We start from the raw sequence: 14,389 nt of genomic DNA on the forward strand, positions 1-14,389 counted from the left end.
ATTTTTTTGTTGCGATGTAATCAAAAAGACCGAATTTTGAAACTTTATTTGATTTTTCTTTTTTTTTTTTTTTTGCTATAAAAAGATCTAGACTGTTTTTTTTTTTTTTTTTTTTTTTTTTTTGGAGAAAATGTATTCTGCTACATGTGGTCTGATTTTAGATAAACGAAATAAGTGTTATAACAAGGTATAGTGCCTACAAACTATAGTGTGTGTGTGTGTGTGTGTGTGTGTGTACTGGAATGTATTTTGTGTTTCTATATTACTAATGGCTGTGATCAGTGACTGCGATAGTCCAGTAGGGGAATCCAATACCGGAGGCCCCCCCAAACCCAGAATTAGGCGGTGACATGCAGGTTCATTAAAGGGGAGTTCCACCCACAATTTCACTTTTTATATATAAATACCCCTGTAATACACAAGCTTTATGTAGTCTAGTAAAGTTAGTCTGTAAACTATGGTCGGTTTTGTTAGGTTGTTAGAGCATTTAGATAGTTTATAATCTAGAAATAGACCGTGGCCATCTTAAGTGTGGGCATCATGAAGCCAGACTGTATGACTTCCTGGATTTCAGCCTTGCAGATCTCGCACATGCTCAGTGCACAAGCAATGTAATAGGTTTCAGTCAGGTTTGCAAGGACTACTGGGATACATGATGCCTATCCCAGAAACCCTTGCAAATAGCCTTGTGACTTAATAGCCTAGGCAAATAAGGAGGAGGAAGTAACGAAGGACTACAAAATAAAGGTATTTACAAGCAACAAATTAAATAAAAATTGTCCATTCCGAACACTATGAGATTAGAGCATGCAGCACAGACAAACATAAAAAAATGGGTGGAACTCCACTTTAATTTACCTACACTGGAATAATCCCTGTTGTTGTCTGTGCCCCCATTAGTGAGATCCAGCCTCTCTATTTCTTCCGATTTACCATTGTCGCTGAAAGATAAAAGGGAAAAAATCCCAAATTTTGGGTTGTCCTCAGAAAAGTAATAGAGGGGAAATTTTCCAATAGGGACACTAGTTCTGGTGACTTGGGGGGGGGGGGGGGGGGGTTTCCAAGGAATTGCCCTATTTCCTGTTGTGGCTATGGGACAGGAAGTGAGGGGAAATCTCCGCAATGGGACACAGTTGGCAAGAGAAAAATCTAACAGGGGTTGTAACCCACGTTGCTCTCTCCAAAATGGGTTGAAAACATTTTTTTTTTTTTTTTTTTTTCCCAATAGTTCTACTTTAACCACTTCAGCCCCAGAAGATTTTACCCCCTTCCTGACCAGAGCACTTTTTTTACAATTTGGCACTACGTCGCTTTAACTGACAATTGCGCAGTCATGCAATACGCCAGACAAGCGCCTTGAGGCGATTTCAGTTGGCATTTGTAGCGCTATACAAGTTACTCGCTCAATACCCAAACAAAATTTGCGTTTTTCTCACAATGTTCTAGCAAAGCGAGGTTACGTTCACCACGTTTTTTCCATTGAAGCTCGCTTCATAACTAGCTTCTGGGCATGTGCGGGTGTAAAAACGTAGTTTTAAGCGTCGTTTTTTGCTACACACGGTCAATTTCTGTGAAGTGAAAAACGACACATAAAATTGAAGCATGCTTCAATTTTTTTTTTTTTTGTCGTTTTTCACCAGACATAAAACAACGTTTTCCCCCACACACGGTCATTTAAAGTGACGTTTTTAAAAACCTTGTTTTTTTTCATCACATAAAGTGATGGTGTGTACGCGGCATAAGAGTTGTCCCCCTAAAGATTGAAATGATTCTGGAAGCATAGTATGGATGAAGCAGAAGGGAGATCCTTGCATTTAAAAAAAAAAAAACTTTATTAAAATTTCTTTACATATAACATTTAACATGCCTTGACACTTAAAAGGCAACTCGATACTACCATCCTTTACTATATGGTGGTTTCTGGTCCTCCCCAAGAAGGGGGGAAAAAAAGAGGGGGTGGGGAGGGAGAACGCAGGAAGACGTTTGTGACTATAAAAAATGTATTAACCACTTTCTTACTGGTCACATAAAATCCACTTCGTTCCCAGGCGAAATTTCAGCTTCCGGCACTGCGTCGCTTAACTGACATTTGCGTGGTCGTGCGACGTGGCTCCCAAACAAAATTGACGTCCTTTTTTCCCCACAAATAGAGCTTTCTTTTGGTGGTATTTGATCACCTCTGCGGTTTTTATTTTTTGCGCTATAAACAAAAAAAGAGCGACAATTTAAAAAAAACATATATATATATATATATATATATATTTTTTTACTTGTTGCTATAATAAATATCCCTTTTTTTTTAAATATATTTTTTTTCTCAGTTAAGGCCGATACGTATTTTTCTACCTTTTTGTAAAAAAAAAAAAAAAAAATCGCAATAAGCGACTGGTTTGCGCAAAAGTTATAGCGCCTACAAAATAGGGGACAGAATTATGATTTTTTTTTTTTACTAGTAATGGCGGCGATCTGCGATTTTTATTGGGACTGCGATATTGCGGCGGACATATCGGACACTTTTGACACAAATTTGGGACCATTCACATTTATACAGCGATCAGTGCTATAAAAATGCAATAATTATTGTATAAATGTGACTGGCAGTGAGGGGGGTTAACACTAGGGGGTGAGGAAGGGGTTAAATGTATTCCCTGGGTGTGTTATAACTGTGTGGGGGGAGGAGGGTGACTGGGGGAGGTGACCGATGCTGTGTCCCTATGTACAAGGGACACAGATCGGTCTCCTCTGACAGCACATGGAGCTCTGTGTTTACACCCAGAGCTCCACGTCCCTGCTGTGTTCCCGACGATCGCGTGTACACGGCGGACATCGCGGCCGCCAGGTACACGCATCAGCTTCCCAGCGATGCGCCGGGACAGTGTTTACCCGCTGCGCGCCAACCAGTGGCGCACGCGGGTAATGCTTTTAAAAAGACGTCCAAAGACGTCCTCCCGACACTTGAGAGCTGCGCTGTTGACGTCTTTTGTCAATAGCGCCGATCTGAAGTGGTTAATATATATGTATTCCTAGTGCTATATACTTGTGATATTTATTATGTTCCTATGTGCCTTCTTATATATATTTGTCTGTGATTCAGGTTTACCTCCCTTATTGAGGGGTAAACACCCCCCCAAAAAAAGGGGGGGTTGTGTTTAACCAGTTCCCGACCCCCGCATGTACATATACGTCCACAATATGGCACGTACAGGCACATGGGCGTACACGTACGTCCTCGCCTATTAGCGGGTGGGGGGTCCGATCGGGACCCCCCCCGCTACATGCGGAGGTCGGGTCCGCTCGGGGAGCGATCCGGGACCACGGCGCGGCTATTTGTTTATAGCTGCTCCGTCGCGATCGCTCCCCGGAGCTGAAGAACGGGGAGAGGTGTGTGTAAACACGGCTTCCCCGTCCTTCACTATGGCGGCGCATCGATCGCGTCATTCCCTTTATAGGGAAGACACGATCGATGACGTCATTCCTACAGCCACACCCCCAAACAGTTGTAAACACACACTAGGTGCACCCTGACTCCTACAGCGCCACCTGTGGTTAACTCCCAAACTGCAATTGTCATTTTCACAGTAATCAGTGCAATTTAAATGCATTTTTTGCTGTGAAAATGACAATGGTCCCAAAAATGTGTCAAAATTGTCCGAAGTGTCCGCCATAATGTCGCAGTCACGAAAAAAATTGCTGATCGCCGCCATTAGTAGTAAAAAAAAAAAAATTTATAAAAATGCAATAAAACTATCCCCTATTTTGTAAACACTATAAATTTTGCGCAAACCAATCGATAAACGCTTATTGCGATTTTTTTTTTTTACTAAAAATAGGTAGAAGAATACGTATCGGCCTAAACTGAGGAAAAAAAATGTTTTTATATATGTTTTTGGGGGATATTTATTACAGCAAAAAGTAAAAAATATTGCATTTTTTTCAAAATTGTCGCTCTATTTTTGTTTATAGCGCAAAAACTAAAAACCGCAGATGTGATCAAATACCACCAAAAGAAAGCTCTATTTGTGGGGAAAAAAGGACGCCAATTTTGTTTGGGAGCCACGTCGCACGACCGCGCAATTGTCTGTTAAAGCGACGCAGTCCCGAACTGTAAAAACACCTTGGGTCTTTAGGCTGCATATTGGTCCGGGGCTTAACTGGTTAAAATGTTATATTTATATGTGTCTTCTTATTTATAATTCTAGCCCTGGGTCTCTTACTACAGATGTACAGCAATGGGGCTCAAGGCACTTGTATCCCTCAAAGAATTGTGCCTTTCTTTTTTTAATGCCTCTTCACAAATATTTCTAAATATTTGAATGTTGAAGTCCACATTAAAGTAGTAGTAGTAAAGGCTAAATACAAAAAAAAAGCGCCTCTCCCCTGCAAGTCAATGGCAGCATGTACTAGCACACTATGAAAGACGTCCCTTAAAACAAAACCCTCGAGTGACAGGGTTTTCATATTCACCTGGTCTTCCTTCCGGCTCTGGCTGTTTGAATGGCTGAGCTACGATGACGTCATTCTCGCGCATTGGAGCTACTATTGTGTTTGTGTGAAAAAAGAGGGGAGCAGGTATTGCGTTTGTGTATATACAATATGCCAGGGCTCGACAAATCCCGGTCGCCATGGCGACTAGAAATAGTGTCCTGGCGACTTGGCTTGGAAGGGGGGCAAAAAAAACAAAACACATTTTTTGTTTTTTTTCGTGAGCTGGCACCATCTGGTGGTGGCCGTTGGTATTACAAGTTAAGCATTACAAGTTAAAACCGCAACTCTAATGTAATTTTTCACTGCCATCTTCTTCCCTCTAATTAGAACCCCCAAACATTATATATATTTTTTATCCTAACACCCTAGAGAATAAAATGACGATCGTTGCAATACTTTCTGTCACGCCGTATTTGCGCAGCGGTCTTACAAGCGCACTTTTTTGGGAAAAAATTACACTTTTTTAAATTAAAAAATAAGACAACAGTAAAGGTATGCCGTCTTGCATGCTCCGACTTTGGCATGCGACTTGTGCTCTGATGATCTTGAGGGGAAACTCCACGCCAAATTTAAAATTTCAAAATAAAAAAAAACTGCATGGATTCCCCCTTCAAAAGCAAACTAGGCCCTTGGGTCTGGTATGGATTTAAAGGGGAACCCCCCATATGCCAAAATCCATACCAGACCCATATCCGGGGGGGGGGGGGGGCCCAGGCCGTTTTTTAGGTATAGGGGGTTCCCCTTTAAATCCATACCAGACCCAAGGGCCTAGTTTGCTCTTAAAGGGGGAACCCATGCCTGTTTTTTATTAAAAATTTTGGCGTGGAGTTCCCCCTCAAGATGCATACTAAACTGTGCCTAGTATTGGCGGTGATCCAAGTCGGATCCCCATTCATCTAAATTCGGACGTATGTCGGCTTCAAGTCGCAGGGAAAAGTCGGATCCAAAGGAGGACAGCTGGTGTGTCGCACCAGTGTGAACCCAGCCTGATGCTCAACTACACTGCAGAGTGCATGAGCATCATGGGGAATGCTGTTCCAAAACATCTGGGGTGCCAAGGTTCTCCATCACTAGCCTAGGGGTTCAAACTCGCCATCATGAGGAATATCCCAAGCCTTTAGTGATCAAACGTGTAATCTGTTTTCCAGGAATTATCTAGAGGTCACTCCGTGGATAGTCAATCATGCAAAAGAAAAAACTCTACATAGCGCGATCCCGTTTAACCACATTTATTGCAAAAAAAAAAAAACGTTGAAAAGCATTCTTACCGGTCAGTAGGAGAATCCACTATCCACCACGCTGACTGCGCTGTTTGTGCCTCTGTGACGCGCAAACTTCACGCCCTGACACGTTTCGTCATTGCTACTTCGAGGGCAGTCGGCGTGGTGGATTCTCCTACTGACTGGTGATGACACTTTTTTTTTTTTTTTTCTAAATGCTTGGATTGTTTTATTGATTGTGAGGGCATTTTTATCAAAGGGTTTTTTTTTTATTTTATTTTTAATTTTATTTTTTACCAATAAATGTGGTTAAACGGGATCGCGCTATGTGGAGTTTTTTCTTTTGCGTGGTTGACTATCCACGGAGTGACCTCTAGCTATTACCGGAAAACGGATGTCTCTTTTGATCACTAAAGCCTTGTGATATTCCTCATGATGGGGAGTTTGAACCCCTAGGGGCGTGTGACTCACGTGGGGTAGATCTTGGTGTATGTTGCACGCTATTAAACATCCGTTGGGATCAACCACCATTTAAAGAGACTTTTTAAATCACAAAGTGTCCGCTATGAATTTCTGATATGGTCAACCTATATAATGCCGGTAATGATTGACTTGAGCTCTGCTATGGTATTGGATGCTTCATAAGACTGTGTTGTTGGGTTTTATTCATTACTTTTTGTGTGTTATTTCATGTATTTGAGATATAACGGCTGCTTTTATATGTAGAGATAATTTTTATTATGTTCATGTTAATTTTTATTTTTTTGTGTCACATTGCTGTGTATGGTTTATGATCATATGACTCGGGTTGCATATGAGCGCTGAGCAATGTTAGGTCTGAAAACTTACTAGAAGATCTCTACACCAGTCGTGTCCGTCTCTGCACTGGAGGAGTTAACATGCTAAAGTCCCCCACAGTCATATTTTACAACATTTGGGCTCCTCTATAAAGTCTGTCTCTGGGCAGAAGTGGGGAAGGTGATAAAATAAAGGTCAATCATGATCCCACATCCTGTTTTTTTATATGCGTCTATTTTTCTTCTTCAAATGTCAGACAATAAATATGGCTTTTCCTAGTTATAAGATTTACATACTAATTTCTCTTCTCTTCTATCCTCCAGGATGGACCGTTTCTTCCACTGGGAGATCCGCGGGACCCTCGGCCACAACGTATGTGGAGTAAACCACGAGAAGTGTCCCTTCCTATCCCCAAATTCAAGGTAATGGGTACATTTGATATTAGGGTTTCACCAATACCGGTATCCGTACCGATACTAAGAATTTGCGCGAATATTGGTACTCCAATGCTCCGATACCTGAAACTGATATTACAAGCTTAGTTCTTTCAGCTGTCAGAGGGATTCCCCTACAGACAGCTGAAATTTAAATGGGGGGGGGAAGAAAAGCTGGCTATTGCAGGTTAAGGAGCGGGGCCGTCAAATGCTATGGTGACCACGCTCACTCACTGTACCTATGGAGGAGCAGTGTTGTCACCCTAGGACAGAATGGGGTTGATTTACAAAAACTAGAGTGCAAAATCTGGTGCAGCTCTGCATAGAAACCAATCAGCTTCCAGGTTTATTTTTTTTGGCAAAGCTTGGTTGGTAAGCCACTACACTTTAAACCTACCATCCCCTCTGTAAAATATGTGCCCCTGTGTATGTATGTATGTGTGTGTGTGTGTGTGTGTGTGTATGTATATATATATATATATAATCTCTCTATCAGATCATACCTTATATCAGAGCGTCTCCCGACACTCATGTGACTCCTCGGCTCTCTCTTCTCCCCGGCTGACAAAGGGCAGAGGCCGAGCACTCCTGCTGATGTCATCCGAGGAGGAAAAAGAGCCCAGGAATCACGCGAGTGTCAGGAGACGCTCTGATATAAGGTATAATCTGCATTTTGTTATATAACACAGGAGCACATATTGTTTTACAGAGGGAATGGTATATTTATAGTGTAGTTATGATAGCAAGAGGGGAGGGCTAGGGAGTGGATGGAGCTGGGAGGGAAGGGGGAGAGGAGAGCTGTGGATGATGGAGGCATGTAAACTGACCATGGTGTCAGGTCTCAGCAGCCATGATAAACTGTAGTCTGTTTATGGGGGGGGAGAGCAGAACCAGGAAGGATCAGCCAGGTTTTTTAGGTGATGGAAGGGGCCAAATGACACAGCACAAGCACTATGCTGATCATGCTTGTTATGTTTTTTTTTTATGGTAACGAACCCTTTAACTACTTGACCTCCAAAAGATTTACCCCAACTGACACTTTGTGGGAACCCGTGAGACCAATACTGTGATCACTGTCGCTGTACTAATGACACTGAAAAGGAAAACGTTAAACATCTGGGGTGTTCAAAGGGTTAAGTGTGTGCCTAGCCAGTGTTTTTGTGTACGGTGCTAGGTGCTTTTACTAAGGAAAATCCATCCTTTTCTTGCTGACGGGACAGAGATCTGCCTTGTTTACATAGGCAGAGCTCTGCCCTTTTTTTCTTTCCTCGCTGATCAGCAGCTGCCGGCAGACATACCTTGGCTGGCACCTGCTGATCGGCTTATGCTGTCTAATCAGAGCACATCCGGGTCGCCATTGGCGAGTGCGCCACCTACCCGGAAGTGCCAGATCACGTACTAGGTGCGTGATCTGGCACAGAAGAGCTGTTCTGCCGCCGTACAGCTAAGTGATGCAGTCGACAAGCGAATTTAATTAAAAAAGGTGAAGTTAGAAGCTGATTGGCTGGAATGCACAGCTGCACCACTTTTTGCACTTTCTAGTTTTCATAAATCAACCCCAATGTGTCCAGATTACAAAACGCCTGCCCTCTTCTCCATTACCATGGGGGGGTAAAGGGAAGGGGGAGGTTGTGTAGTCAACAAAGAAACCTGGCTACAATGTAGCCGATGTTCTCTGCTGACTTTATCAACTCGCTGGGCAGGTAGGTGACCAGGTCTTATTGCTAAACTGCAGCAGAGAAAAATGTCAGCAGCCCAGCTGTGCGGTCTCCTTCCCTCCCCTGCTGGTGGGAAGAGCTAGCTGGGTGCTGTACAGGCATACCCCACTTTTAAGTACACAATGGGACCAGAGCATGTATGTAAAACGAAAATGTACTTAAAGTGATTTGGGGTGTCAGGAGCTGTAGTTGAGGTCTCAGGGGCTGTAGTGGGGGTGTCAGGGGCACACTGGAACAGGGCGGGCAATGCTCTCAAAGCTTCAGCTCCTTCTACTGCGGCTGCAAAATGTCTGTACAGTACTTGTAAGGCACTTTACATACACTCGGGGGTATGTCCTTACTCGTGAGTGTATTTAAAGTGAGTGTACTTAAAGCGGGGTATGCCTGTATATGGCTTCCTGAAAACATGACTGCACCCTACCGCAGCACACCTCTCAAAAACCCTTATTATTGATTCAAGCAGTGGGCAGGATCTTGGGAGGCATTATGTGATGCTTGTTGGAGCGGACTTTCCTAGGAAGGCCTCATTTGCATGCAGACCACCCTAGGTAACATCCACATGTAATGCTGAAATCCAATGATTGGAGGGGGAGAGCCTGCTATTGCAATGCAGACCACCCTAGGTAGCATCCATGTGATGCTGAAATTTAGTGATCGAAAGGGAAGCGCAATGAACAGCCAGGTTGGGGTGGAAAGAATTAAATGATGCTAGACATCCTCCAGCCAGGAAATGTGTCCGGCTGACTGACTTGCTGCAGCTTCTAATGCACGTTGTGAGGAGCTCACAGTGTGCAGTGACATCAGAGTTGCCAATTTCAGTCCAGGAGAGGAGCCGGTACAACTGTGCAGGAATAAAGGGTGGGCCAGACGCAAGCTTTAATCTCTCCTCCTCTCTCCCACTAGGTTGATAAGTTCTACATTGGACAGCTCCCCCAGAAAGAGGTCACGTTTGCCCATCTGAACGACAACATCCGCGAGCCCTTCCTGACAGACATGTGCCGCAAATTCGGCAACGTGGAAGAGGTGGAGATCTTGCTGCATCCAGAGACCCGCAAACACCTCGGCCTGGCCAAGGTCCTCTTCTCCAGCTCTCGGTCAGCCAAGGACACCGTCGCTCACCTTCATAACACATCCGTGATGGGCAACATCGTGCATGCTGAGCTCGACCTGCTAGGTAACCATAGAAGAATATGTTGATTTTTGGGAGGATGTTCTCTTATGATTTATGTAACCGGGAAATATTGTGCCTCTTACAGGTCAACAGCGGAAAAAATATTACGACTTGATTGTGAGCGGAACCTACAATGCCCAGACAGTTCCCACCAGTGGTAGGTGGGCGCAAGAGAGGCTGCTGCCCGAACAGGTGAGAAATCCCACCTTCCACAGACTCTTTATCTTCTCTGCACTCCTCCGTTACCCTGTTCAGCAGATATGAAGTATACAAACCTAGTTCACTTACCTGCAGAAGCCTCCCAAACCACCTTGATGCTTAGCCTCCCCCTTACATGTATGTTTTGATCCATCACCCTAATGCTTAGCCTGATTGGTCAATAGGATTACAGTGGATATGAAAAGTCTACACACCCCTGTTAAAATGTCAGGTTTTTGTGATGTGTAAAAAAAAATTGGACAAAGATGAATAATTTCAGAACTTTTTCCACCTTTTAATGTGACCTATAAATTGTACAACTCAATTGAAAAACAAAATGAAATCTTTTAGGTGGCGGGAAGTAAAAATAAAATATGGTTGCATAAGTGTGCACACCCTTACACTAATACTTTGTTGAAGCCCCTTTTTGATTTTATTACAGCACTCTGGGCCAGATCCACATAGAAATGGATAGGCGCGGCGTATCAGAGATACGCTATGCCGCCGTACCTTTACCTGGCGGAATTTCGAATCCTCAACGATTTCGCGCCGTAAGTTACGGCGGCGTAGTGTATTTCTGGCGGCGAAATTCAAATCGGTGATTAGGGGGCGGGTTTCATTTAAATGAAGCGCGTCCCCGCGCCGAATGAACTGCGCATGCGTCGTCCCGAAACTTCCCGCCGTGCATTGCACTAAATTACGTCGCTAGGACGTCATTTTTTTTAACTTAGAAGTGAGTTACGTCCATCCCGATTCACGGACGACTTACGCAAAAAAAAAAAAAGCCTCTGGCTTTCACATTGAGGTTGCTGGGCAGGAGTTTCCTCAGTGTGAAAGGGGTCTAAATGTCAGGAAAGACCTACTAGAACAGCTGAACTTTATTTGGGGTTAATCAGAGGCACTTTAAATGGCAGGTGTGTACTGACTCCTATTTAACAGGAGTTTGAATGTGATTGCTTAATTCTGAACACAGCTGCATCACCAGTTATAAGAGGGTGTACTTCTCCCCCCCCCCCCCTAAAAGGTTTCAGTTTTTATTTTTATTTAATTTTTTTTTAATTGAGTTGTACAGTTCATAGGTCACATTAAAGGTGAGAAAAAAGGTTCTGAAATTTGTCTTTTTTTATTATTTATTTTTACCAGAAACCTTACATTATAACAGGAGTGTGTAGACTTTTTATATCCACTGTATGTATTAGGTAGGAAGAGGTAGGCATGCTTTTTCAAGAAAATGTCTTTGGAAAGAAGGTGCACATCATGCTATAAGGCTACTTTCACACTGAGGTGTTGTGCTGGTGGTGGTAGTAAAGCGCCACCATTTTTAGCCTCCCTTTACCGTCTTTTGCGGCGCAATTCGTCCGCTAGTGGGGCGCTTTTAACCCCTGCTAGCCACCGATAAAGGGTTAAAACCGCCAGCAAAGCACCACTGCACCATTGATTTCAATGGTCAGGGGCGCTCCTACAGCGCCTCAAATATGCAGCTGGCAGGACTTTTTTGAGCGTCCTGCCAGCGCACCGCTCCAGTGTGAAAGCCCTCTGGCTTTCACATTTTAGTGATTGATTTAATGCAGGGATATGCAATTAGCGGACCTCCAGCTGTTGCAGAACTACAAGTCCCATCATGCCTCTGACTCTGGGTGTCATGCTTGTGGCTGCCAGAGTCTTGCTATGCCTCATGGGAATTGTAGTTCTGCAACAGCTGGAGGTCCGCTAATTGCATATCTCCGATTTAATGGATTTATAATGCGCCAAATACGCATTATAAATAGTGAGAGAAGAGGCTTTTTCAGGGCGCTATTTTTAGCTCTATAGCGCCCTGCAAAGCACCCCATTGTAAAAGTAGCCTAAAAGTAAGTTTTGTTTCTTGTGCTAAATATTATGTTATTTTTAGCTAAACTTGGGCTTTACTGCAGTTTACCAGCATGTCCCACCAGGAAGAATTGCTTGCTGATTGTGATAATGTGTTTTTTTTATCTCCAGGCTGATAGTCGAAGGCGCTTGTCCAGCGACACCACCTCTTTCCAACCTGGAAATGGGACCCCGTCGTCTCAAGATTCTGGATCTCTGTACAACCAGTATACGCCATCCCTGACGTCCTCCCAGGGCACCCCGTACACTCCCAGATCTGGCACACCCTTCTCTCAGGACTCTGCCTACTCCAGCAGGTACAGGGGCCAACCAAGGCAAACTTCACACAGGGGCGTTCTAGGTGCTTGCAATGACATTCAGTGCTTCAAAGGGTGTTGACCTGTGTTGTTTTTAACTTTTGTTAATTAATAAATTGGTTCTATTACTTAAAGCTTATCTCCATGTTTGCTTTCACTTTAAATAGTTTTTTTGGACCAAGCTTGTCCAAACAAACTATTTCATTCACAAAGTATTGCAGTGTCTCTAAGCACTGTATGTACTGCATTTAGCTTCAGCTATAAAGTACACAGTGCTGGGACCAGCTGTTGGACAGAGACTTCCAGTCTCACACCTGGAACAATGCAGAGTTGGTCTAAGCAGCGCTCGGCCATTCATAGGCAGCTTTGTATTATGTGAATGAATACAAAGCTTCCTCTGATTGGAGCAGGGGCGGGCTGATGACATCACACACTCAATCAAAGGAAGCTTTGTATTCATTCACAGAATATACAGCTGCCAGTGAATGGCTGAACACTGTGCAGAGTGACTCTGCATTGTTCTGGGTGTGAGCAGGGAAGGGGCCCAGCACTGTGTACTGTAACTTAAGTCACTTGCAGTACGTACAGTGCTTAGGGTCAGTGCAGCACTTGGTAAAGGAAATTGTTGGTTTGGACCAGATTAATCCAAACAAACTATTCAAAGTAAAAGGAAACGTGGAGATCGGCTTTACAGTAGAGAAAGTTTCATTGATTTCGTGGGATCTTCAGTGTGAGACCTCTGTGCCATCCTTGCTGTGATTCTTCCCGGTTTGGCATATTCTATGTTCCAATCTTGCTCCATAACCGATAAATGCAGCAGGGATGGTGAAGAGCACCTTATAATGGGTACAGCAGGTTACAGACCTGGGAACTGGGTGCAGGGATGGTGGGACCTACTCCTAATGGGTACAGCAGGTTACAGACCTGGATGCAGGGATGGTGGGAGTGCCTCATAAAGCGCCTCATAATGGCTACAGCAGGTTACAGACCTGGGAACTGGGTGCAGGGATGTTGGCAACCCCTCATAATAGGCACTTCAGGTGTACAGACACAAGAACTTGGCTCAGATGTTGGGAGCCCCTCATAATGGCAATGGTAAGTGTGCAGTGGTTTCAGCAACGGTGTTCCTGAGAATGCATCTTGGTTATTTAGCTGGTCCCAGAACCTCTGCCCCGGTTTTCCTGTTTGCAGGTGTCGCCTTTTTAGCATAGCTGGCTGCTAAGGAGACACTTGTGTATGCGCGCTTCCGGCTGGTGGTGTGTGTGTGTCCATTTATACACGCAACACACAGCACTCGGCAAGCTACACCCCTGCTCCCCCTACTTAAAGCAGTTGTATAGTCCAAAAATTTTTTTTTTTTTGTGCCACCTGTAAGGCGTGTCTTCCGGGTATCGTGGCTCAAGCATCGTGAGTGGCTGGAGCTACGGGAGACTTCTTTCCAGCGAGGTCTGGCATTAAGCCGAGAATCCCCTGTGCGCAAGCGGCTCATTGCAAGGGGAATATCTCCTACACCGTTAAGGTTTAGGAGATATTTTTTTTTACCTACAGGTCAGCCTGTATGGCCCCCCCCTCGTCACTTTTGGTGCAACTTTGATCCATTGAATGTAAAGTTGAATCGAGATCGCATCCAAAGTCGCACACTGGAAATGTGAAAGGAGCCGGATTCTTTTTTTTTTTTGAAGAGCTACTTGATCGACATAGCCACTCTGTTTATATTGGAATTTGCTAATCCAGTACAGACAGAGATATTTGCCCCTGGTAAAATAAAGACTACAGTATGCCGAACCCATGACGAGCTCAGAAAGGTGACATCAGTGCACACTTGGAAGGCTTTGCTATTGTCTGTCTGGGGTTGTGGGACGGGTTATGCTACATTTGTGTTTGGCTCACGACATGTGTAAGTATTTTATTTTTAAAATTTATATACAGTATATATATATATATATGTGTGTGTGTGTGTGTGTGTGTGTGTGTGTGTGTGTGTGTAAAGTCAGAAGTTTTTTTTTTCTTAATGCATTAAGATAAAACCGCCTGTGTGCAGCAGCCCACCCCCCTCCCCCCCAATAATTACCCGATTCCCATCTTTATCCATTGATGTCCATGAGTCCCTCAGCTGTCCGGGACTCTCCCCCCTGATTGGCTGAGACACAGCAAAGCCATTAGCTCCTGCTGCTGTCAATCAGTCAGCCAGCCAATCAGG

At 44.0% G+C, this 14,389-nt stretch overlaps 1 protein-coding gene across 2 annotated transcripts in view; it reads left to right on the top strand.

Moving 5' to 3' along the window:
* Nucleotides 1-14,389, top strand: part of SETD1A (SET domain containing 1A, histone lysine methyltransferase) — a 63,999-nt gene that overhangs the window by 2,638 nt on the left and 46,972 nt on the right. For both annotated transcript variants that reach the window (XM_040356043.1, XM_040356044.1), the window contains exons 3-6: nt 6,827-6,925; nt 9,559-9,829; nt 9,912-10,018; nt 12,005-12,189. In XM_040356043.1, the coding sequence (XP_040211977.1) occupies nt 6,827-6,925; nt 9,559-9,829; nt 9,912-10,018; nt 12,005-12,189 (662 nt within the window). The remainder of the gene's footprint in view (nt 1-6,826; nt 6,926-9,558; nt 9,830-9,911; nt 10,019-12,004; nt 12,190-14,389) is intronic.

The sequence above is a fragment of the Rana temporaria genome, chromosome 6, assembly GCF_905171775.1.
Source record: "Rana temporaria chromosome 6, aRanTem1.1, whole genome shotgun sequence".
NCBI lineage: Eukaryota > Metazoa > Chordata > Amphibia > Anura > Ranidae > Rana > Rana temporaria.